Below are 24,948 nucleotides of genomic sequence, written 5' to 3' on the forward strand. Positions count from 1 at the left end.
CAAGTCAAGCGTCATATATACTGACCAATAGCATATTTTGAAAACTAGAGCCAATCAACAATTTTAGGCATCATTTTCATTCTCAGTGACCCTGAATTAGTCAAGTTTGACTACATTTATTTCAGAAACATTTTGGCTGTAGACCAATGTAATCTGTCACTGTAATCATGATTTGTGTAAAGAGGAATAAAAGTTGTTGGTGTTTTATTGCCACTAGTGCAGGGGTGTCCAAGGGCCACTATCCTGCAGCTGACTTGTTGCCTCGCTGCCCTATCAGGCAATGACTTTGGTAGCATTTGGGCGTGAAGGCACCTCACGAAACTGATTTCGGAAAGACTTCTGAGGCAGCGTAACGGTTTAATGATCTACAGCAAAATAGCGCAAGCTTTGGTGACAACTAAGCGAATATTTAATTACTGCAATAGTAATTTCTCGTTAGAAATGACATCAAAAGTGGAAAATGTTGGTCAAAAACATACATTTACACACAAACTAACTTTCAGATGACAACATCTTTATTTTTTTAGCTCAATTGTCACAGAATGGAAAGCACAGGATTGTAGGATATCAAAGGCAGCGAAGGATACTTCTATGCTGTCTTCAAAAAATCGATCAGATGAAGGTATCTCATGAGACAGCAAGCGAAACTTTGTATTCGGACGTGTCTTGATGCCTTTCTACCTTAGAATGCATCCTCAGAAGACATCATTTTTTTTCAGTTTTCAAATTCATCCACAATCTGCAGGTTTTTGGCCCTCTAGGAGCAGGATTGGACACTCATGCACTAGTGTTAATTTCAACTGAATCTGAAGTTATTCTAATAAGCCTATGTTGATTTTTTTGAGTTTTCAAAGCCACCGAAACCAAATTACGCACCTGTTAAGGAAGATGCTACTGACATCATCGTGGCTTATAGGTGGTTTTTTGGAGCTGGCAGCCATTCTGAGTGGCCTCAGGAAGCAGTTAACCAGGATGGAAAGCTGATGGACATACTCTGTCTCAGCCTCCACCATGTTGAAGACGATCTGGTTTCTTTTCCTCATGCTCTCAGCATGAGGAGAACAAATGTAGTCCTGCACAATAATCTTCCACTTCCTTCTACACAGCCACCCTCGCATGAAGCTCTGGACCTACAAAAAGAAAGTGTGAGTTGTTTTAGTGTACCCAGGATTATTATTTGTGGTCACTGTTAGATGAAGGAATGATGATGAGATGCACAACAACAGAATCTGAAAAACTTCTGATCCTTATTTCATCATTTTATAAATGTTCAAAAAGCCCATATGGCTGCATTGTTTAGATGTCCACATACTTAGCTTATAATGAAGTTCTTTACCTTTTTGATTTTTTTTATATCAGGATCCTCGTCTTCCTGGTATACGTGGTAGGGACGCATTCTTTCCTTAGTTTTGTTCAAGGCTACAATCTTTAAGAGAGAACAAAATACAACATTACTGCGTGCCGAACACGTGAGAAGGGAAATTGGTGGAGGTGACTGTCAAAACAATTGGGCTGCAAATGGTCGCTGTGATTATAATTTGACAACTCAGATAATGCTGGGGTATTTAGCGCTTATCCCTCTCAATGAATCAGTGTGTCATAAATTTGGGTCATGGAGACCCTGTGTGGGTGCTGGCACATCAGATAACCATCTTAACTTCCTCTCCATGGACAATTTCCTTCCTTCATTCAACAGCCTTCATCAAAAAGCTCTCTCACCAAGCCTTTATCAGGCATTTACTCTGGATGCAAATAGGTTAAATGCCCCGCAGCATATCTGCCAGTATGTGTGGTCCACAGACCGCTGGCACAAGCCAAAGACTTCAGTTTATTGAAGTGCTATTGTACACTCTAGATACTAATGGTCATGTTTGTCATTTTTTCTTTTTTAGTTTGTCCTGTTAGTTTGGAATAACAAAAATCCTTTCATCTAATCTGAAGGCTTTCATCGCTACTCTTTGCTTTAAGAGGATGATGGTAATGTTTCCTTAATCTGGTTTTACTGCCATCTTATAACATGCAAAATTTATGTTATGTCATTTTATTTTTTTACAACAATAAAAAAATTATACAGTATTCCATAATGAAAAGAATCACATACAAAAATGCAGCATTTACACAGAATGTATAGTATTTGTCAATATCTTGGCTTTTGTAAGCAATACAAATGTTTTTCTACAATATGGGGGTGTGAGTCTGTAGTAGTTGTTAAAACTGAAAGTATTTTTTTAATTTTCTCCTCATAAAATATTCATAACTCACAACGAGTATAAATACAGATGTTTCTGTTTAAAACAACAAAGCGTTGCATTTATGGCTTCATCATTTATTTATAGAAGAATACTACTGATATAATCGTGACACTACAACAAAAGTGGATTTTATGAGCATTTCTATTATTCACCAGACCTATGTGCAAAGAAATAGCACAAGGAAAACAACATTAATAACAATGATACAGAGAGAGAGAGAGAGAGAGAGAGAGAGAGAGAGATCACTTTTTCTGTGAACAAACATTGACCACTAAGTATAATGAGTTTAATTAAGATTACACATTCCTCATTGCTTTGCATTGATTTATACTCTGAATCATGTGCTCACATGCCACTGACCCTGCAATGTCAATAATGGGGCATAATTCTTGTCCCCATGGCGACTGGGCCAATGGGGAGGATAATTCCCTGGTAACACAACTAGGGAACAGATAAGGTGCAGAGCCTGAGAGATGCTCTGTGGCACACTGGGATTGAATATGTTGCTGGTAACCTTAATCACAAAAAGAAATATACTGGAAAAAGCAATATGAGAAAAGTAAACCTACAGTAAAACTCCTTATCAGGATTGTGTCAATCTGTGTAAGTCACAAATGCTTTTAGTAATGGCGACATTTTGGAGACCTGCACTGTTATTAGATTAATGGGATCTAGAGTGGTTCACTGATTCATAAAATTGGACCACACATTGGAAAACAGCCCATTAAATGGCACAGCTCAAGCATATACATTACCTCAGCTTTAAGCCTCTCAATCTCTGTGTCTTGGTCTTCCAGTTGTGTGCGGAGCTGATTGGCTGCCACCTTCTCTGTCTCCACAATCTGCACCAGGTGGATGTACTTCTGCATAAGAACCTCACGCTCAATGATGATGTCAGAGTAGCTGAGATGAAAATGACAGGGTTAATTAATGAGATCTCAGTAGGAGTAGGAGTTTATGTATGCCTGGGTTCATTTAGCAAGGCTCAACAATAAAAATGGTAAGTTGAAGGAACTGCCACTATCGACAAATGGTGCTCACTGGAGAGCCAAGTTGGTAAAATGGGTGGAGCTTGACCTAGTCCAGCTTCGTCTCTATCGATCTAAGAGGAGGAGCTTAACTTAATTAGGTTTAGGGATTAGGGTTGATGTTAGGGTTTGGGTGTGGTTGGACCTTCTCCAATGATTAGGTCCAGAGAGTGGGAGCTGGAAGTCAAGCTCCACCCATTGGCTTATATTTGTCACTATAGGGGCTTTTGCACTGGGTAGTAAGAATTCAGTTATAGGAACTAGCCACTAGGATAGTTCCTCGATAATTAACTAAAAGAACACAACACCCCACACAACAGGTAAATGCCGTTATCGCTGTTTTCCATGTTCTTGAAGTAAATATGTTTACACAGCTTTTTGACAGGCGTTTAGCCGATCAATATACACTTACGTCACTGGTAGTTCCTATAGTGCTGGTTCACACCCTACTCTGAAGTAGGAGCTAATTTAGTTCCCCCAAAAGGAGTCCCTAGATCTAAAATCATTCCTAGTTCCTGCCGTGCGAACACGACAAAATCTGGGTACTTCCGCCAATAGTTCTAGGAACTATGAAAAGGTTCCTCCAGTGCGAAAGTCCCTTATATCTTCACTTAAACATGTGTTTTTCCAAACCATACTGTCACAGCTGGATAACATACAGATCAGGTTTTGTAAAAATTGCAAGAATGAAGCTGATTTTTTTCAAAACATTTTTTTTTTTTTTCAACACAATTTTAAAAAGCTCACCATAACTTCACTTTCCAGTGTATTTATGACATTATTGCTGTTATGGATTTAAATTATAGCTTTAAATGATAATTTCCAGATAAAATTGGAAATAAAAAGCATATTTTTTGTAACTTAAAAAAAAATAATGAAAAATGTTTTAAAAGTTTAAAAAATTAAAATAAAATAACGGGAACAAATGCAATCAAAATATGATGCAAAAATAACAAGACATTTATCATTTTTTTGTTGTACAAATGTGTTTATGGTGCACTAACTGTGGCGCACTTTGTCTCTACGTATTGTCCATGATTTATTTCCAGTTACATTTAAAGGGGGACTCAGTGACATTTCAAATCCACTGTTTGGAAGTTAGTCGGGCCAAGTCCAACAACAAACGTTTAACCAATCAGCATCAGGGGTCGTATGACGGTTGAGGAGAGAGAACGAGCAAGAGGGAGATTTGAAAATAAGAATAAAAAAAACTGCTGAACGAGAAATGGGACACAATACAAAACAGCTCAAAAGAATATCACTGGAATGAAGGTTTATGCCTGGGCAAGTGCTTTAGGACCCGGTTATATTAGAAAAGCTTTCCAGTGCTGGAGAGAGTTAAGAGGGAAGGCCTGAAAACTGCTTTGATCCCGCTTATCATGTGAGTAACACTGGGTTTTGATTGTCTGGAGCTGCTGTGCTGTTTGCGACTAACAACGAACACTTTGTATTTACTCGTGTGTACTGTATGTTCATTTTTGTGCTTCCTTGTCGCTCGTTCATCAACTGCGCTTTATTTTTCGTGAAGCATTTTGTTGCGCGTCAGCTGTGATAAATAGACATCCACTCGCATTGTGTGTGTAACAGCGGCCAGATAGAGTTCTGCAGTTAAACTACTGCGCACTGATGGCTGCTAGGGAATGCAGTGTTTAGTGTCATTGGTAGTGCATTTGCCTCGCATGCCAGCAGCAATCGGGCCAGGGTTTGAGACCGACTCGGAGCAGGGTGGTTAGAATTGGAGTGTGAGTTTTGGAGGCGGAGCAATGAAGAGAGGGGTGTGTTTGTTTAGGTTTATTTCAAATATCAACAATGTCCAACAGCGTAGTTCAAATACCACTTACTGCACCTTTAAATGAACAATGTTGGCCTTTTTGAATGAAGTCCACTGTGGCCTGTCCAGATGTTCACAGGCACATCTGCTCATGGGTAACCCAATAATCCTTTAGATTCAGCCCATCACCATAGTGACGCAATACAAATGTACACTGCGGGTGGCTTGAGTATAAATCTGTATAGGGAGTATAAATCTCTGGAGTATCAGCATGTGAGTGCTTTAAATCTCAGAGGGTTTTTGTGTCTGCAGAATATCATGTGCATTTGTTTGTGTGTGTGTGTGTGTGTGTGTGTGTGTGTGCAACAACACACCACTGTCATAACTACATAAATTAGTTATTTTCCCACTCAGACATAAAACTATATTTGTTTCATTGTTAAAGATGAAGAGTATATTTATTATAATGTTAAAATTCATTCATAACTATTGATAAGCCATTTGATTCTCCCAAAAATTATAAACACTGAGGCTTTGCTATGTTTGTTTGAGCAACCAGTGACATGAGTTTGGATATTACCATGGTAAATGTTCAAAAACACTGAAATCCAAAAAATTGATTTCAACGCAGGATCCTTGTGTGGTAATATAAACACAAAATCTTGTTTTCTAATGTAGCTTTCTAATAAACCTGTCATTGTATACTTTAAATACTATTGGCTCTGTGACAAACTGCTTGTTATGTTCCTCTTTTGAAGTCACTTTGGATAAAAGCATCTGCTAAATATATAAATAATGTATTTGTATATGCTAAAAAAAAAACTGTGGCACTAGACTATAGCCACGTTTCCTCCACAGGAACTTTCCCCAGAAACTAGGGACTTTAGGGTGGTACTCAGTGTGTTTCGGCAGGAACCAGGGTCTAAATGAAGTTCCAGGTAAAAATTTACCCCTCAGAAAGTCCCTGCTCATGAGGTAGTACTTTTTCAAAGTTCAGGAACTTTCGGGGGTGGGACTTGGGTGCTGAACATGCTGATTGGTTGAGTTCATGCAGCATTTTGATTGATTGATTTCACGCAGCATTTTATTTCAACCACCATTTTTAAAAGTCTGTTGTGGTGCGTGCAGTAAGAGTTGTTTGCTATTCGAATCAACAATGGAGTTTAAAAAATATGACCAATGGAGCAGCGACGAGGTTAAGGCTGTCTTAAGTTAATATGCGAAAGACGAAATCCAGCGGGAACTGGAAAATTGTGCGCAGTCCTACGTCAGCGGACTAATTTGCCTAATCTTCACGGCACTTTAGACCGTGATGGAAACACAGACAGCAACAGGTCTGGGGGAGAAAAGTTCCTATAGGACAATTTTTCCGGGTAATTTTGGGGGAAACACGGCTTATGTCATTGTCTCAGAAATGTTTAAAAAAAAAAATTTTCCAGAGTCAATAAATCTATTGTTAACAATTACAAAATTACCAAGTACAGCAACAAATAATATGGAAAATAAATAAATAAACTTAAATAAAGAAATAAAGGAACATAAAGGGGGAGATAAACAAAAGGGAAATTTAATAAAATAAAATAAAAAAATCAATTCAAAATTGCTTCAAGAAAAAACATTGAAAATACTAAAAGTAAACTGTCCCACTAGACTTACTAGGTTACTAAAAAGTTTTTAACTTGCTAAAAAAGTCTTATCTTGCCTATAGCACTAAGTGAGACAAGACTGGTACGCCTTCAAAAACCAAAAAATAGGTACAAGACGCCTCTGGCAACAGTGCTTCCACAATCTAAAATTAAAGCTTAATATTCACCCTTGCTCTAAGGCAGATCTGTGATACAACAAATAAAGCTGTTTAAGCTTTCTTTAGAGATTTGTCTCTTTGAGATAAGATATAAAACAAAATTTTATCTTAGGCTGCATATCTGAGCACCAAGGAGAGAGGAACAACAGTGCTGTCAACCTCAATGCAGCTTATTTGTTACTGTGCTGCTCTGCAGTGACAGGGATAAATGCACAATGCGCTTGACTTAACCCGCTCTGATATGTCTCTTTCTTATTATGATGATTTTATTCTTTCAGCCTGAGAGCAAAGCTTCTTTAGCGCTGCTAAACATTATCCTTGACTGAGCAGGATATAAAAACAAATATACAAATATAAACACTGCTGCACTCTACCTGGCCTGCAGTATGGCCTCCACCCATTCATCACAGTCTGACTCCTCCTCCGTCCGCAGCTCCAGAGGCTTCTGTCCATCATGCCCAAAGATGACAAGGAAATAATGCTGAAAAAAATAGACAGATAGAAACAAATTAAGAAGTTAGCAGACCTATACAAACCTGTGTGTGTGTTTTGAATCTACTGAACTTCAATCTGTACTTTTCCACAAATAGTGTGCTTTGGTGTCCAATTTTAAAACATTAGAGGCACAACTGATATGATTTTGTTTTGTTTTTTTCATCATAAAAACTATTAGATATGTTAAATATTATCCAGCATAAAAGTAACTTAGCATTGCTAAGCTTTTTTAAACTAGTCTGTGTTCTGTCTACTTAAAATGGTAATTTTGGCCTTTCCTACCTTGTTGGATACCAATTAACTGTATCCAACAAGTCAAACAACAATGTCACAGTCTTGACATAATCTGCTGAATATATTTTGTAATTTTTACTTCATTTTAATTTTAAATATCCCACATTTTTGCACATCCTTCTTAGTATATTTTTACCCTTTTAACAAATATATATTCCTTAAAAATTATGACACTCAGGACCATACACATCATGTCCTTTCTACAGAATGATGAGAAGACTAATAAATAATCTAGGTTTTTACACAAATTGCAGTGTTCAATTCATTTGTCAAACTCATCCTTCATCCTTTTTATCTATTTTTATTTCATTTTTAAGGCTAGAAATGCAGTTGCAAAAAATAATTGAAAATAAAATAGCTCATATAATATTTAGTTTAACCTCCTGAGGTCAAATTATCTGGCCAAATGTAATTAATTTTTCAAGAGTTTTAGACATTATTTTGTATCTTATTTGTGTCTAAACTCTAAAATATGAAGAATAAAATTGTGTTATGCTGACCCCAAGCAAAACAACAACCACAAAAGGCCTGCTTTTAGATATTCTTATCAGAGCACCTGCTCTATATTCCAAACTCATAGAAACATCAAGCTTAAACTGCCAGCACACAGATGCTGACAAGCTCTGTGAAACAAAACAGGTACAGGGTTATGAGAGTCTGAGCACTGTGTGGCTTGAGGCCATCTGAAAGGCAAATAAACACATGCAGCCGCTTAACAGCAGGTGCGAGAGGAGTTGAATCAGCTATTGTCATAATGACCTGAGGGAAAATGCGAAATGAGCTGGTTAGCATGTGTGCGTTCATAGTGATATTAGCAAGCGGCTTCACAAGCTTTAAAATGTCACATACAGGGGTTCAACAATGAAACTGAAACATAACACCTGGTTATAGACAACAATAATTTATTAGTATGGTGTAGGGCCTCCTTTTGCAGCCAATACAGCATCAGTTCATCTTGGGAATGACAAGTCCTTCACAGTGGCCAGAGGGATTTTGAGCCATTCCTCTTCCAGAACAGTGGACAGGTCACTATGTGATGCTGGTGGAGGAAAACATTTTCTGACTTGCTCCTCCAAAACATCCCAAAGTGGCTCAAAAATATTTAGATCTGGTGACTGTGCAGGCCACATTTACTTTCACGTTCATCAAATCATTCTGTGTATAATGGTGCATTATTATGCTGATACACGGCACCCCCTTCAGGGTACAATGTTTGAGCCATTAAGTGCACATGGTCCTCCAGAATGCTTCGGTAGTCCTTGGCAGTGATGCGCCTATCAAGCACAGTAGGGAATGCCATGATATTGCAGCCCAAACCATCACTAATCCACCCCCGTGCTTCACTCTGGGCACGCAACAGTCCGGGTGCTAAGCTTCTTTGGGGCTTCTCCAAACCGTAACTCCCAGAGATGTGGGGAAGAGAACAATATATGTTTCACATTGTCCATAGCCCAAGATTTGCACTGTTGGCACCAATGAAAACAACATTTGGCATTGGCACGATTGACCAAAGTTTTTGCCATACCAGCCCAAACATAAATATTGACTCTGTGGAGCTCCCGACAAACAGTTTTGGTGGAAACCAGAGAGTCGCGGTGCGTATTTAATTCTGCAGTGAGTTTGGCGGCTGTGTTTTTGGACATCCCTTTCAGACAGCTTCCTCATGTGTCAACAGATGTTGGATATGGTTTATCCTACGTGGTGGTATGCCAACATTACCAGGGATACCGTGGCTCTCGATACACCACAAAGACTTGCTGTCCTGGTCACAGAGGAGCCAGAGAGACGCGACCAACAATTCGCCTTCTTTTGAACTCTGATATGTTTCTCATTATGTTGTGTGGATTGCAATATTTTATGTACAGCTATGCTATTGCTCTGCTAATTCAACCTTCACACTCTGCTCTTACTGATGGAATGGAAAATCACTGAAGATTGGCCACCAGGCCGCGCATATATAAGCGTGAAGCTTCCAACACTATATTGGCCAGTGTTTCAGTTTCATTGTCCAACCCCTGTACATTTTATTGCAGATTCACTGTTTACACATTTTTTTTCTACTTAATAAAAAATAAGGTCAAGTAAATAAAGAAATGGGGGGGGGGGTGTAAAAAAATATGTAAAAATATGTAAAAAACTATATGTAAAAAATTAAATAAATAAACGATTAAAAAAATAAAATAGAATAAAGTCTATCATTTCTGCTTGAAAAAATACATAGGAGAATATATAGGGGAATGAACTATACTGCAATCTTGTGTATCCATAAAAATTGGTGCTGCTTCAAAGACAATTATTAATGAAATATCAACAACATCAAGGCATTTGCAGTACTAACCACAGCCTGACATCTTGGAAAAATAAAAAATAAAAAAAAATAAGTGAGGTTTGGCCTTTTGCAGACAGTGAAATGCACCATCACTTCCAAAAAAAAAAAAAAAAATCCTCTAGCGGTATTCAACTGACACTGAGAGAAAGCAATCACAGCCTAAATGCATGAAAGCTGATCATTTCCATCCCTTAGCGCCTGAATTAGCATACACTTAGAATCCAGTGGGAAATAAGCCTAAGATATATACAGGTACTGTAGATAATTATCACTAGTTTATTTATTTATACAAGGCATCGTTATGCATATCAATGCAATCTACTAATGAAAAGGTTATGGGGTCAGAAAGCAGAACATATTGTATTTGCTTGTGTATCTGATGTTTACATTTATTTATTTCACATCTGCAGCTGACGCTAATGAAACAACCTACTACAGCTGGTCATGCAACAAGAAACACAGAAAGCTCCACTCGTTGCTCTTTGAGTCATCACTGGATATGTGAGGAGGAAGACAAAATACAGTACAAATAACTGATTCAGTTTGTGATAACCATGTATATGTCAGAGATATAAAGAACTGTTTGTGCGTCAGCTTGTTTACAGATGTGCATATGCGTCCAGTATATGTATGTACACACATATAAGCGTAAAACCGCAGTTGAAGTCAAGTTCAAGGGATTAAGCGTTCAGCATTTTCTAGCACAGACAGGCATGAGAGGCCTTATGTAACCCTCCCTCGATCTATTTACAGTCTCCCAGGCTGGCTGCCTCGCTGGACGTCCTCCTGCACTTCTCTCTAGGCGTTTAAGTTGCATGTAAACAGAAGGATAAAATCAGCACAAGGCATTTTTATGACCTCCCAATACATACTCAAAACCAAGATTGCTTTGTAAGCTATTGGTAAACCTAGCAGTACTTAAATATCCAAATGTACTTATGGACCCTTTTCACAGACTATTAATCTGTTAATGTTAGTAAACATTAGTAAACTTGTAACGTTGGTAAAAATCTAATTGTTCATCCTTTGTTCATGTGAGTTCACAGTGCATTAAAAAAATGTTAACAAATACAACTTTTAATTTTAAAAATGTCTTAGTAAATGCTGAAATTAATCAATTCTGCAGAACTATTGTTCATTGTTAGTTCATGTTGTCAAGATGTAGGCGAGGAAGGAAGTTGGGCAGAAGATGATGTGGATCCAATGCAGCCAGAATGTTTATTAAACAACTAAAACAAAGGCAATACAAAACAAAAGGGCAAAAACGTAACAGCTTCACACAAAAAGGCAAAGACAATACTGGGCAGTGACTGGAACAAAACTGAGGGCTTAAATACAAAGGAGATAACCAACTGAACAAGAAACAGGTGCGCAAAGCAATCAGAAACCATGGCTGTGTCCGAAATCGCCCCATATACCCTCATTCACTATTCTTAGTCCACTAATATAGTTCACTTGAGGGAGTGAATTAAAATGAGTGAGTGAATTCATACACTGAGTGTGCAGAAAGGGCTGCCTAGTTTGTGATGTTGTTTATTATTTGAAACTTAGTAAAATGGCAGCTCCAGTAGTAAAGAACTCTGTCATGGAAACTATGTATAAACCTTAATTAAACAATTTAAAAAATCAATTAAAAATATTATGATATTATGCTGTAGCCACATTGGACCAGCGGTTTGGAAAATGGATGGATGGATGATTGAGCTGCGGGTGCCATCTTCTGGCGAGACGCGGAAATTCGTTCAACACGACCCTAACAGCGCATTATGGGTATTCTTTTGCTGTTGAGCTTACATTGGTTGTACACTCGTTATTATAGTGCATTGTGGAATTCAACAAGTGCTCTCGATAACATCCACTATGGTTTCAGACACCACTACAAATGGCTGTCCCCTCAAATAGTTAAATTTAAGCTCATGACAACAAACTAGGGCATAATCAACCTAGGAAACAGAAAAGTGGGAAAATGGGGAACACAGGAAGCAGGAACGGAACACAGGGGCTGCGCTCCACTCCAAATTTTTATGCCCTTCACTCGCTAACTTCCCTCCATCTCGTGGACTCGGATGTGCGTCATTGCTTATGTTGCACAAGTGCCCACTACTGGTGGAACTCGTGCAAGGTTTAAATGAAACGCACTAAGCCCTTGATCACCTGGAATTCATTATGGAGCTGATTTATTATTTAAACCCCTATTCTACTTATGAATTTGTTTTATGTAACATTCTATATGCTTATAAGTTGTTGGAGAAAATACATAAAATCCTGTAGGTATATGAGCTGTTAGAGAAAAATAAAATTACACAAATGAAACAAAATATCAATAGTATAAACTCTGTCTGTGAACGTAAGGTAGCTACAAGTATTATGAGATTGAATCTCAACATAATTAATATATTATAAATTATTATGCGATTAATTCTCAAAATAATTAATATATCATACACTTCAGTTATGCGCGATCTGCTGTGACGTCACAATCAAGATGAATTGTGGGATATAGAGCTGCACGAAGTGGAATGCACTTAAAAATGGCGGCAGGGATTCCCCCGAGGAGCAGTGCTTAGGGAAGTTCGCAAGTGAATCTAAAATTGGAGTGGAACGCAGCCAGGGAATCAATGAAATACAAACTAAAAGTCCATAAAACAGAACATAAACCTGATACGTTTACTAATATAGTTAACTAATGTAAACAAATGGAACCTTATAAGTGTTACCGAATATCAAAAGATTAAACTTTTTTTTTCAAGCAATGGACTAGAGTCTGTGAGCAGCCTTGGTGACAGGATGAGATATAAACAAAGTCAAAAGAAATACACAGACATCAGATTTAATACACAACTCAATATTACATCTCTGCAATCATAAGCCCTGGAGCATCTTTTAAATGGTCTATTGCAATGCTCTTGTGTACTGATACTTCCTGCAATAACAGGAAGCAAGTAATTTGCTCAAACTCCTAACATTTTCTAAGGAAGACAATCAGATTTTTCACAAAAAGAAGATTTAGAAATGAAATCAACTTCTGTAAATGAAAAATGGCCTGACAATACAAAAGCATCTTTTTTATATATATATATTTTTTATTATTATTCTTTTAATTTGCATCTAACAGTAATACATACTTAGTAATACATAAACGCAATGAAAGACAAACACAAAAGTGTGGGTATATAACACAAGTTTGTCGTTTTCAAAGGTGAAAAGAATACAAATAAAAGGTATTGGGAAAAAATACTGAGCATAAGAGATTTAAAAAAAAAAATGTTTTATAGTTTAAAAAGTTTTTATGCCTGCAAAAATTCAACATTAAGGTTTTCAGTGATTTTCTTAAATGCATCAGTAAGAAACTATAAACCAAGCAGTAATGTTTTGCATTATACACCATCTTTTAGCATTAGTGTTTTTATGAATTTATGTTTTATAAGTTATATTATAGCAGTATCATTTTCAGCTTGTTGCAAATTTTGCATTTTGTAAAGAAAATAAATCATTTTATTAAATCATTTTTTTAATTAAACAACATAAATGTTTAGCAAATATAAGGATACACTGAAACAAAGATCATTCTGCTGTGGTGGAGAGCAAACTAATAATCAGAACTACTGGCCTAGCAGAAAAAAAAAAATTCTTATCCTTATCAGAGTCATGTTTTGACATCAAAATATAAACAGACATGGCACAAGACACAAGAACACCAGAACACCAATAAGCCAGAAGAATGCTGGTTTACAATAAAATCTACAGTATTCGTGTTGATCAGGTTTTGCTTAAACCATTTATGAACTTAACCAACAAAAGAATTTAGGGTGTTTGCATGACCTAAAATGCTGTGTTACACTACAGTATAGAGCCAAATATTCTCTTTGAACAAAATAAATGAAAATAGAGTGGAGAAACAGCCCACACTGATACTGACCTAGTAAACTAAATCATCAGCACTCTGCCCCTTTACACGCATGAGCTCCTTTCATTGTGACTGTGAATGGACCAGTGACCCCTCCACTCACAAGCAGTTATGCTGGTCTTTTCCCCTTTAATGGTCTGACTGAAATACTTCCTAACCTATTTCCTCACACAAGTCATACATTTGTGAAATGCTGTAGCCCTGCATTCACAAGGCCATGCCCTGAAGTGCTGAATTATATGAAGAGTGTCTATTCTGGGCAGAGCTCTTATATGGAAGTGGTACACACAAGCTGTGTCCCAATTTAGAGGCTGCATCCTTCAAAGGACACAGACACCAAAGGCCACACCTTCGAAGTCCAAGAAGGTAGGACCGAGTGTTGTTAAATGGAATGGTCTAGCCTATGGAGGATTGTTCTTGTCACCTAGCAACTGTGACAGGTGCCAATGATGAGTGGCAGTAACGTTTGCACTAGACTTTTTTTTTTTAAAGTTATAGAGAGGGCATGCACGTGATGTCACTGTCAACCGTTACGACTGCGGTGAGTGGCAAAAGACAGAGTGGCAGCATTGGTTTTCAGCGTGAATGCCTGCGAAAAACACACAAAACACATCCAAAACGGGAAAGAGCTTTGCGACTGACTGTACAAATAGCTTTGACACAAAATCTGAGATATACTTTTACAGACTGCTGAAAGCTACAGAAAAAAGAAGCAAATAGGTCGCTGCAATTCACAGAAACAGCTGGACTCCAGGCAAAGAAACATGTTTTGCAGTTATCATTTTGTGTCAAAATGTTGGATTTTGGGGTAAAATCATACCCTATATATTGTATTGTTATATATTGTGTTGACAACTCATCAATTTAATATTTACCATCTTATATTCTGCATAATTGGGTGTTTTTAAATAAACACTGACAAAAACTATAGGCCTACAAGTTTTAGGGCTGGACTATATGTCGAAAAATATAACATTGATATAAGTGATCGCTCTGATTTAGACCTACCTATATTGTAGTTATATAAAGCGTTCACAGGCCGATTTGCTTTATGTACTTCCCCGGCATCGAAATCAGGCACATATAAATGTCAGGAAACACGATTCCTGGCTGCATGCCAATATCCATGGATTAGGTTTCTTTGACATGTCATAAGAACACTTTCGAGCCCAATCTTTAGTGTAATTGTTTGTTTTACTCACGTTTTTGGCAGTTTCCTCTATTAAATCCAGTCATGCAGCAGGTTCTTTTGCCACTCAGTCCAGCTGAGGGAGTGCGTTCCGGCGGGAAAGTGACGTCTATGCATACCCTCTATAGGGTCTCAATAATAGTGAGGGCACTGATCAGGGAGTTGGCCATTTTAAGGGCTGTCTCAAAGGCCCTGTTTACACCTGGTATTAAGATATGTTTTGGTTGATCGGATTACAAGTGGATGATGCTAAATACAGTTGTAAACAGGGTGTAATACTTTTTCAGGTTGTCCACTTTCGACCACTTCCAGAGGTAGTCGAAAACGCATTCGACCGGATTGCTTTCATAGTGTAAGCGCTCATGTGGTCAAATGTGTTCAAACAGCACAAAAGACCACCTACACTCCGCCTACTGATCCAATGCGTAAACATTATGGAAAGCACATTAGCCAGATGGGATTTAAACTTTGGTGTCTGAAGACCCAAGTTTGAAGAACGTACCACCACAATGTTCTCTCACCATTCCTGATTCCTTATTTTGTCCATTAAATAGAAAGATCTCAAAAAAAAAAAAAAAAAAAAAAAAAAAACATTCCCCGCCTAATAGACCCTCCCCTCGAAGAAACCAGGACAGAAGTGGTTGAAAGTGGCAGACTCGGATTAAAAAACCAGAGACAGATTAAAATACCAGGTGTAAACGGGTATGTGTCTCCCCTATGTGTTTCCCTACACATAATGAGACACAAGCCATTATTTAATTTTATTTTTCAGCATAAACATACATTGGTAGACAAGTAATGAACATAATCTAGCAAACATTTATAATTTATTTACAGCTGAAATGTTGCAAGTATATGTAACAAGTGAAGTATTTATCATAATGTACTTTAAATAACATTAAAACAATGTCAGAGAGATATAAGTTCTGCTGTTGTTCATAAATACCAGTAGCAATGTTGTACAATAAGGACGTTGTCATTTTGCCTGGAAATAGATGCTGTGTCCAAAATCGAATACTTCTCTACTACATTCTAAAAAAATAACTGTAAAAAAAAACTAAACAAATTTACACAGTAAAATACCTTTTTCCATTGAAACAGTAATATACCATAAAACAGTTGTATTCTGGGTAATATTTGTTGTTTTAAGAAAAGAGGCCTATAGGCTACTTTCTTGAAAATGACAAATAATACTACCTGGAATGTATTATAATATACAGAATGCATTGTAATATGCAGAAATAATATACTGTAAAAACATAGCATTCTGGGTAATATTTGTTGTTTTCGAGAAAGTAGGCAATAGGCTGTGAAAATGACAAATAATATTACCCAGAATGTATTGTTTTTACGGTATATTACTGTTTCAGTGGAAAACGCTATTTTACTGTGTAAATTTGTTTAGTTTTTTTTACAGTTATTTTTTAGAGTGTATATAGTGTAAAACAGTATGCGAGCAGAGTAGTATGTCTGAATTCATAGTATTCGAAACACAGTAGGCGAAAATACCCGGATGACTTACTACTTCCGGCGAGATTCTGAAGTGCGCATACGATGGACACTTTACTATCCCATGAGGCCACAGGAGAGGATTTGTGAAGTTGAAGGGACGTAACTGACGCTGGTAGGTCATGTGAGAGTAACAACATGGCGAATTTCATTCATACTACACGCATTCGTACTATATACTGTAGAACGTACTTTTTCAAGTAAATTTAAATTCAAATGTAGTACCTACTCAGACAGTACGTGATTTCGGACGCAGCTAGAGTCATCAGTTTCCCAATGTGTAGTGGGTCCTCCTTAGTCAGGGTCCTTACTGTCCGAATTCATGTACACGATATATTGGTTCACGACCTAGGAAGGCTAGGAAGCTGATTGAGACGCACCCATAGTCAACTGTTTGAAAACCAAACAGGGTTCACCACCTTTCTAAATATGTTCACCTTGGTCCATTTATGTACATAATAAAGACTATAAACTATCTATAAAATCGCATATTGTTAAAGGTGCAGTATGTAGGATTTCTGTCTGCTAGAGGTTGCTAGAGGCCTACTCAAAACAAAGGCGTAGCTTGATGACGCCAAGTTTGAGCGCGGAATCTTGGGACATGTGGTCTTCACTTCACAACCGGTGCAAAAGAACAGGGATAGGAAGAAATCATGTTCATAAATGCGATTATTAACGTTATTGTAGTATGAAGCAGAGCAGGACCGAGTGTTGTGGGAGCTGAACGAGGCCGCTGGAGCGATTGCGCAACAACTTTTATTATGCCACAGTCGCCGGCACCGTTTCCGCTTTTCCGGTCATGAGTATGAGGTAACGCAGCTCTGTTTATCATATTAGATACATTTGAGTGTGTTGAAAATTATGTTATAATGTTACTCTGTGCGTTCGCTCGGCGGCTGCTGTGAGACACTTTGTTGCACACTGCAGTAAACTAGATCGATTTTAGAATATCACATTAAACACTGGATGGCTTGTGTTGATAAATGGCATGCAATTCATTTTAAAATGTATTGTATGATGGAGAAAATTCTGTATTACTGTTACTAAAAATAAAGCTGCATCTGATTATGTTATGTTAGCTAATTTGCTAACTTGACAAAATAGTTTTTTTCTCTGAGGCATGGTAAAGCATGGTACTCACAAAAAAAAAAATCAAGAAAATTAGATTCAAACAATAAGACTAAACGTGTTGAGCTATATAACAACAACTAGTTTTCTGTCTTTAAATATATCAAAACAGTTGTTCCCTTGTCTATTAAAACATGTAATATATTAAAGCGTCTTTGGTGTTTCCATGGTTTCTACAAAATAAAACCGGAAACTGAGGCAGGCCGAGGGTTAACGCGGGTATGACGCAATTGACAGGCGACTCCTCACACGTCCCGAAGCCTTGGTTAAAATTTCAATTTTCTCACGATTTACAAATAGTTGGAAACATTTGGGATAAGTACTCAAGTGAACAAAATATATAACACTAGCCTAGTGGTTTTTGGATATTTTACTGCAAAAATCTTACATATTGTACCTTTAAGATATGTCAACATTTGAACAGCTTTCAAGTGTTTTTTTTTGTTGTTGTTGTTGTTGTTTTTTTTTAGATATTCGAGTAAAAAAACTACAATTGTCACCAGCACGCAATGAATCTTGGGATAGGCTAGGCTACAAAGGGTCCACTTGTTCTATCCTTCGGGGCCAAGGAAAAGAAGGATGCATTTGTTGGCTGCATTTGAAGGAGCCTTCGAACTGGAACAGCCTTCGTCACACTGCTATGATGCATTCGGCCTTCGAAGGATGCAGCCTCTGACTTGGGAGACAGCTACAGAATTCTCTTGTTCAACTCACAGGACACAACGTCGCCACATTAGTGCCCAAGGCCAACACAAACCAACAGGCCTGGTGAGCAGGAGTAAAGGTCCAGCCCAACACCTCTAAATCTAGTCACCAAGCACTCCACTAATACACAAATTCATCTCTGCATGTATCCGCAATAGTAATTTGCTCTGGCAATCTGCCAAGCCAGAAGGGAAAAGCAGAGCGGGTGGGTGAGAGAGACAGACCCTCTTGCATAACATTTCTTAACAAGTGTCAAGCATATTTTTAAACCGTCACTTCACATAACAAATCCCGTTTCCATGACAACGCAGTGCTCTGCGCAAGAGCGGTGTTCGATAATGCTTTTTGCTCTGCATTCATTACTACCGCTTTATTCGTTCAATGCCTTGCCAATCTTCATTTAAACTTCCTCGTCTATTACGCTGACATCAGATTGTTGGAAGATACGTTTGGCTCAGCCGTTTGCAAATAATATCTGCAGTGATCTCAGCACCATAAATGGCAATACTGTGTTGAAAAGAACTGCCTAAGGGGATTTTTTGCTGGTTTGATCTGGTTTAAACAGTTTTAGCATGTCAGCCAGCTGGTCAAGCGCTCAAAACCCTTATAAAACCAGCAAAACAGAGCAGCCTGAGCCTGACCGGGCTGGAAGATCGCCCTGTAGTGGTTTAAGAAGGGCGAATATTTGTCTTGATTAGCAGCACTTGTTCATTTTATGCATTTCTCTCATTGGGGGAAGGGAGAAGAGATGGAGTTGTCAGCTTAGCTTCAGGAAAAGTGTTGATGTTCGCCGTCTGGATGAAATAGATGACACTTTCTGCTCTCACTCCTGCTGGGTGCTTACTGATACTGTTTACAATCATGCAGTTTAGCTCTGCGCTATGTCTGTAGCTCTCTTTGCAGCTACAGCCAGATATAAAACAATCAATCACAAAGCAATATTTGCTGTTGTCACAATACACCTTTGTGGTTTGTTTGTGACGGGCGGATGCCAATAAAGAAATGGAGTGGGCCCTGCTTTTTCTCAGGATGAAAGTGCACTATTTTTTCAGCTTTCAATCAAGTTTTTATGGAATCTATTGTAATATAGCACCTCAGTTATTTCAAAACATGTACGTAATATTTAACACAGAGAATAAAGTGGACTGTCAATAATATTCTAGAGTTCTGAAGGAATGACATACCAACAGCTTAAACCAACCTAAGGTAAACTAACCTGGTCTTTTGGCCTGGCCATGCTGGTTTGGCTGGTCTTTTATGTTGGTCTTAGAGGGGTTTTGGCCACTTGACAGCTGGGAGACCAGCTTGCAGATCAGCTAAACAAGCCTAAACCAGCTAAGACCAGCAAACCAATAATGCGAGTGGTGCGTAGTGAAAGCGAAGCTTGATTCCACTAGTTTTCCCAGAGGAGGTTAGAGAAATTTGTGTTTCGCAGAAGTACTGCATCTGCCAAGTTTGTGTTTTTCCTCACACAACCTCTGTAACAATTCCAGAGTAAATTACCAACTGTTTTTCGGCAAACTCGTTGGTCCTCTGAGAAATCAAATCCCGTTCGAATGCAATAGTCTTTGGTTGCTGATCCCAACAGTTCTCCTCATGTGTTTTTGACTAACCTGACCTACAGTTTGCACACTAATCTTCTGCATGTTGCAGCTTTCAATATGGACATCATCTGATGAAAAAGTATAATAATATAAATATAAAATTAAGTCAAATTCCGGAAACTTATAAGACTGGCCATTTTAATATCATCGTCAGGTAAGATACATTCTGCTCAGTTACATGGCTTTATTATAAGCAGCCAGTACTACAAACATGTGAATTTATTTAAATAACATTTTTATAATATATTAAATTATATCACATGAGCACACACAACCACAGCACATGACCTTTTATAATGCTCACATCAAGCAAACACCTACTCCCATCTCTATAATTAACAAATACATAGAAATCACAGATGTGGGGTGATAAGAATTGTAACTCATACGTCGCTCAAAAAATTTTTACACTCTGATATTACATCACAAGTGTAACATTTAAACAGTTTAATATATCTGAAATGATATTCATGATTTAAAAACATGAGAGAAACATCTTCCGGACACAAAAGTTGCTAGTGAGCGAGCACAAAGCGTGGTTTCTATGAGTGATGAGCAAGGAGCAATCTAGGAGCGAGAAATGGAAAACCCAGAGTGGAGCTGGAGTGGAGTAATTACAAAACACTTTCAGCAAGAGGAGAAATTGCTGTCACTCCACCTCTCTCATGTACTGTGCAGAAAAACACCTTAGGCTGGTTTAAGTTGTTATTTTCGGCAGGGTTATGCCAGTAGGAGCATCCAGCTTCCAGACCTTGTGTATGATCTCCACAGGAGGAGTTGCACCACGCAAGAATCAGATGGAACTAATTTAGTTTAGTGTTCTCCAACTGATCACATTAATAACACAAACTGTAGAAATCTTAGACAATCTCTGAATATGCGGCCCTGTGATGAAACCATAAAATCCCCAAGTGAGTGAAATAGGTGAACTAGGGTTAATGTTTATTCTCTGCATCCTTTCAATTTTATCATTTAAATTATGAATTGTTCCCCTTTCTCTATCTTATATAAAACTTTTTTGCTCATTCTTCAATGCCTAGCATAATTGCACAATTAACAGTCAATAACATTAACTGCACAATTAAATTGCAAATTTACTTTCATACTGGATGCCAAAAAATTGTTCCATGCAAAAAAAAAAAAAAAAAACATCACAAATGATTCAACTATTTCCCACTATGACATCCATTTCTCATCTCTATCATGCTATTTGTGTTGGAAAGAAGTGCCTTTTGCTAGCCTCTCTTTTTGGTTATTTTGTTCATTATTGCTAATGTTTTTCATTATTTCATCCCTATTTCTAAGTTTAGAGATATTCTTTTTTTATCCTTTATTATTTATTTTATTTTGTAACTTCCTTTATGGACTTTGTTTTCAGTATTTCATTGCATGCAGCCAAGCTTCAAACATACAATTGAAATACAATTTTTTTTTTTAATCCAAATTAAACAACAAGTGACAAAGAGAGACCGTGTGTATGTGTACTAAAGAGCTCCATAACAAAAAATAAAATGCTAATTTGTAACATAGTGTGCTATTTACACTTTGTACAAGCCAATTTGATAAGGTTAACTTTAGGTTAACTTTTGGTAAATAGCCATCTTATTAATAACTGTTATGTACTAATATTATATTCATATATGTGAGCATATTTTTACAGATGGGCCTATATTATTTGTAAAATATTTTTGTAAATAAAGTATTTTCCACCATAACAAACATTTTTGCCCCCTTTTGCTCCCACATAGAGCAATATCTAAAATTATGGGAGAGTAAGAGTGTTATAAGTGTTATAAGTGCGGGAGAATGCGTGGATTGGATTGATTTTTACTTTGTTCTCACTCAAATATTGCAAGTAAAAACATTTCCTCAAAGGAGAAGTGTGTAATTTCTGTCACCAAGCCTGCTGAGAAAGGCTTGAATTTGGGTCTGTTCCACATAATTGTATGGATTCTAAAGATTTAAATTACAGCGCATGAATAAAATTCATTACTTTTGTAAATGAATGTTCCATTTTTAGTGTATTTTATTCTTCTGTTGTCAGTCACAGCAAAGGACTATATTGAGAAACCGCCTTTTGTTTCCCAGGGCAAACAAAATAAGTATTACATGATAAATAATGGTTAAACAATTACAGAAATGCTATTCATTTTAAGGAGTTTAATATTATGTAATACTTCGAAACAAAATGTTATCATTTCACATAAAGTAAATGAGTAAACTGTGTTTAATAAATGCGACTGAAAACAATGTCATTAATATGACAACTGAATACAATAAAATCAAAATATTAATGTAACCATTTTAATGTTTGTAAGTAAAATTACGTGTTAGAACCATACTTTACGTACAAATACTCTACTCATGAGATCACGTTGGATATAAACTCTCAATTGTGAGATATAAAGTCTGAATTGCGAGATTTAAAGATTTAAACCATTTACATATTTTTTTTTATTTCATGGCAAAAACAAGCTTTCATAATTAAGACATTAGATGTTACATTAACTATTTATGTCATCCTGAAAGCATTGCCACATGACCAGTGCCAACATTTACACCACAAATTGCTCTTAATAAAAAAAAACCTGAATTAAAACAGAGCAGCAATAACACAAGTCAACAAAACAGCAGGCTTCACATCCTGAAACAGGAGGGACCTGTCATTTTAAAGTTTCCCATCTAGATCTCATTTCTGAAGCCAATAATCAAAGCTAAACTGGGGAATAAGATTCCCCATCTCTCCCCTTAATCTAGTGAAAACATAACATCTTGAGCTGAAAGATTTCCTCACAAGATATTTTGGTAATGAGGAACACAGGGACCAAATAACTTTCACTGAGAAAATACTGTAATTTAATGCCAAAACACATCAGTATAATTGGAAAAGATTCACATTATGTCTGATCTTGTTCTTCCCATGGTAATGGTAATAATGATAATTCTCGAGGCACCATAGTATAGGAACTGTCATGGGCTGTGATAAATTTCATACATTAAAAGTGTATGAATTTGATATCATCTGCTCTTGTGTGAAGATGGATGAGCTTACACAAGATGCTGAGGAAGAAAAGGAATGGTGGTCATGGACCTGGAAATAGCCTCTTAATATGAATAATTAACAGAAGATGTTCAATAATAGCAGCTGCTTCACTATAGATATATTGGAATGTCGTGCAAATTAAAAATAAATACTGCTCTGTGTATTGTCACCTGTCTGATGTTAAGTTTCTGCACCAAAGCAACCAGACAAATTACATTTTGCACCGTTCTCTTACTTGTCTAGACTTTTCTACATCTATTTGTTCACAGTTAGAAATATTTACAATATAATACAAAGATACTTCATAAAAATCACTTTGTATTTAGCAGAGGCATTATGCTTATTATGATGTTGTACCAACAACACAACCCCATCATGTCCAGCTGTGCGTATCCCACCAGCAGAATGACATAATTCCCACTCGGGTGTGAACGGTAATGAGATGGCCAGCAGTGATTCCTTAATGTTATTAATAACTGCAGTCAAGAGAGCATACTGTATGTGTAATCTAATATCATCTTGACTGCAATGGCCATGGCTCAGCATATATTAGTAGATCAATATTAGATGGTTTGGCATTTAGATTGTTTTGTAGGGAACACTGGTTTGCAGGTGTTCAAACTAGCTCTGTTTCAAAACCTATTGAGCTATCTCGCTGTTTATAGAGTGTTAGGCAGCTAACTTCTAAGACAGCATTGTAACTTCGCAGAAACCTCAGAGGTGACTGAATTGAAGCTACACTGCAGGAATGGTCACTTATGTAGACACAAATTGCGCACTCATGTGAAGTACACAGTTTTTTCCAATAGTCTGGTGTTAGCATATGGCTAAGCTAACAGCAACGCTCTATAAACATGACATTACATACACAAATAATGGATTATTTTTAAATGTATTTATTTACTTGGAAAAGCTATTTTTATCAACACTTTGCAGTATTGAATAAAATGGATATCCACCTTATTTTTAAGGTAAGAGTGGGTGCGGCCATTTTTAAAATGAATGTGTAAGGTTTCTGGTGTCAGCCGCTTCCAGTTATTTCAGCTGCAACAAAAACAGTTCGTTATGCTGCTTGATATTGCAATCTGGTATTTGTTATCATGTTATTTTAATTCACTATCATAATGTAAATAGTTTTACAGTTTACTGTACTTCGATATTCTTCTAGTTATTTACCTATAGTGGCAAATGAATCGGAAGTATTGCAGATTCACAGGAAATAGCTTACTTAAATATTGAAAAATAAGGTGAAGTATATTTAAAATAAATAAATATATTAATAAGTATAATTTTGCCGCTCAGTGGAGTTTGGAGCAGAGGAGTTACGTCACAGTGATTTTCTTTTAATAAATGTGTTATTTATTCAGAAAGAATTATAATATACTGTTGACTGTTTTTGTAATCTGTTATTAGCAAGAGTCTAGACAAAACAGGCTGGGACTAAATGCAAAATAATGTAAAGACAGGTGTCACATTCCACATGTTCTGTCCTTCCTTGCAAATTATAGAGCACAATATCAGCTATATCAGAAACACATGCTTGTTTTTCCACTCCAACATTTTCCAACATAGAAAGTATGATCACTGCCCCATTATCTCAGTTGTGTTTATTATATCAGCTCATGCTGTAAAAAATATTATTGTGTGCTATCTGGGCCTGAACAGAACCATTAAAACAATAAAACAGGTCATAGCATGAATTGCAGTGCAGTAGGAAAGGCCAGACTATTTTAACTTTTTCCACAACACATCCATCCAATGATCTGCTGGGAATTATGTGGGATTTCCTTACGTATGTATTTCCCCTAATTGGAAAAACAAACTAATGTCAGGTGTCTATTAATAAAAATGCAAAACACCTTGATTTGATGCATTTAGGGTGTGGGCTAC

The 24,948-nt window shown here is 37.1% G+C and overlaps 1 protein-coding gene across 9 annotated transcripts in view; it reads right to left on the reverse strand.

Annotated features, from left to right (window-relative positions):
* rasgrf2b (Ras protein-specific guanine nucleotide-releasing factor 2b) overlaps positions 1 to 24,948 on the reverse strand; it is a 66,493-nt gene that overhangs the window by 34,331 nt on the left and 7,214 nt on the right. For all 9 annotated transcript variants that reach the window (XM_051895381.1, XM_051895384.1, XM_051895385.1 and 6 more), the window contains exons 2-5: positions 7,230 to 7,336; positions 3,008 to 3,155; positions 1,337 to 1,426; positions 877 to 1,130 (exon numbers count right to left, since the gene is read on the reverse strand). In XM_051895381.1, coding sequence (XP_051751341.1) covers positions 877 to 1,130; positions 1,337 to 1,426; positions 3,008 to 3,155; positions 7,230 to 7,336 — 599 coding nt within the window. The remainder of the gene's footprint in view (positions 1 to 876; positions 1,131 to 1,336; positions 1,427 to 3,007; positions 3,156 to 7,229; positions 7,337 to 24,948) is intronic.

This window comes from Ctenopharyngodon idella, chromosome 5 (genome assembly GCF_019924925.1).
Source record: "Ctenopharyngodon idella isolate HZGC_01 chromosome 5, HZGC01, whole genome shotgun sequence".
In the NCBI taxonomy this organism is placed as follows: Eukaryota; Metazoa; Chordata; class Actinopteri; order Cypriniformes; family Xenocyprididae; genus Ctenopharyngodon; species Ctenopharyngodon idella.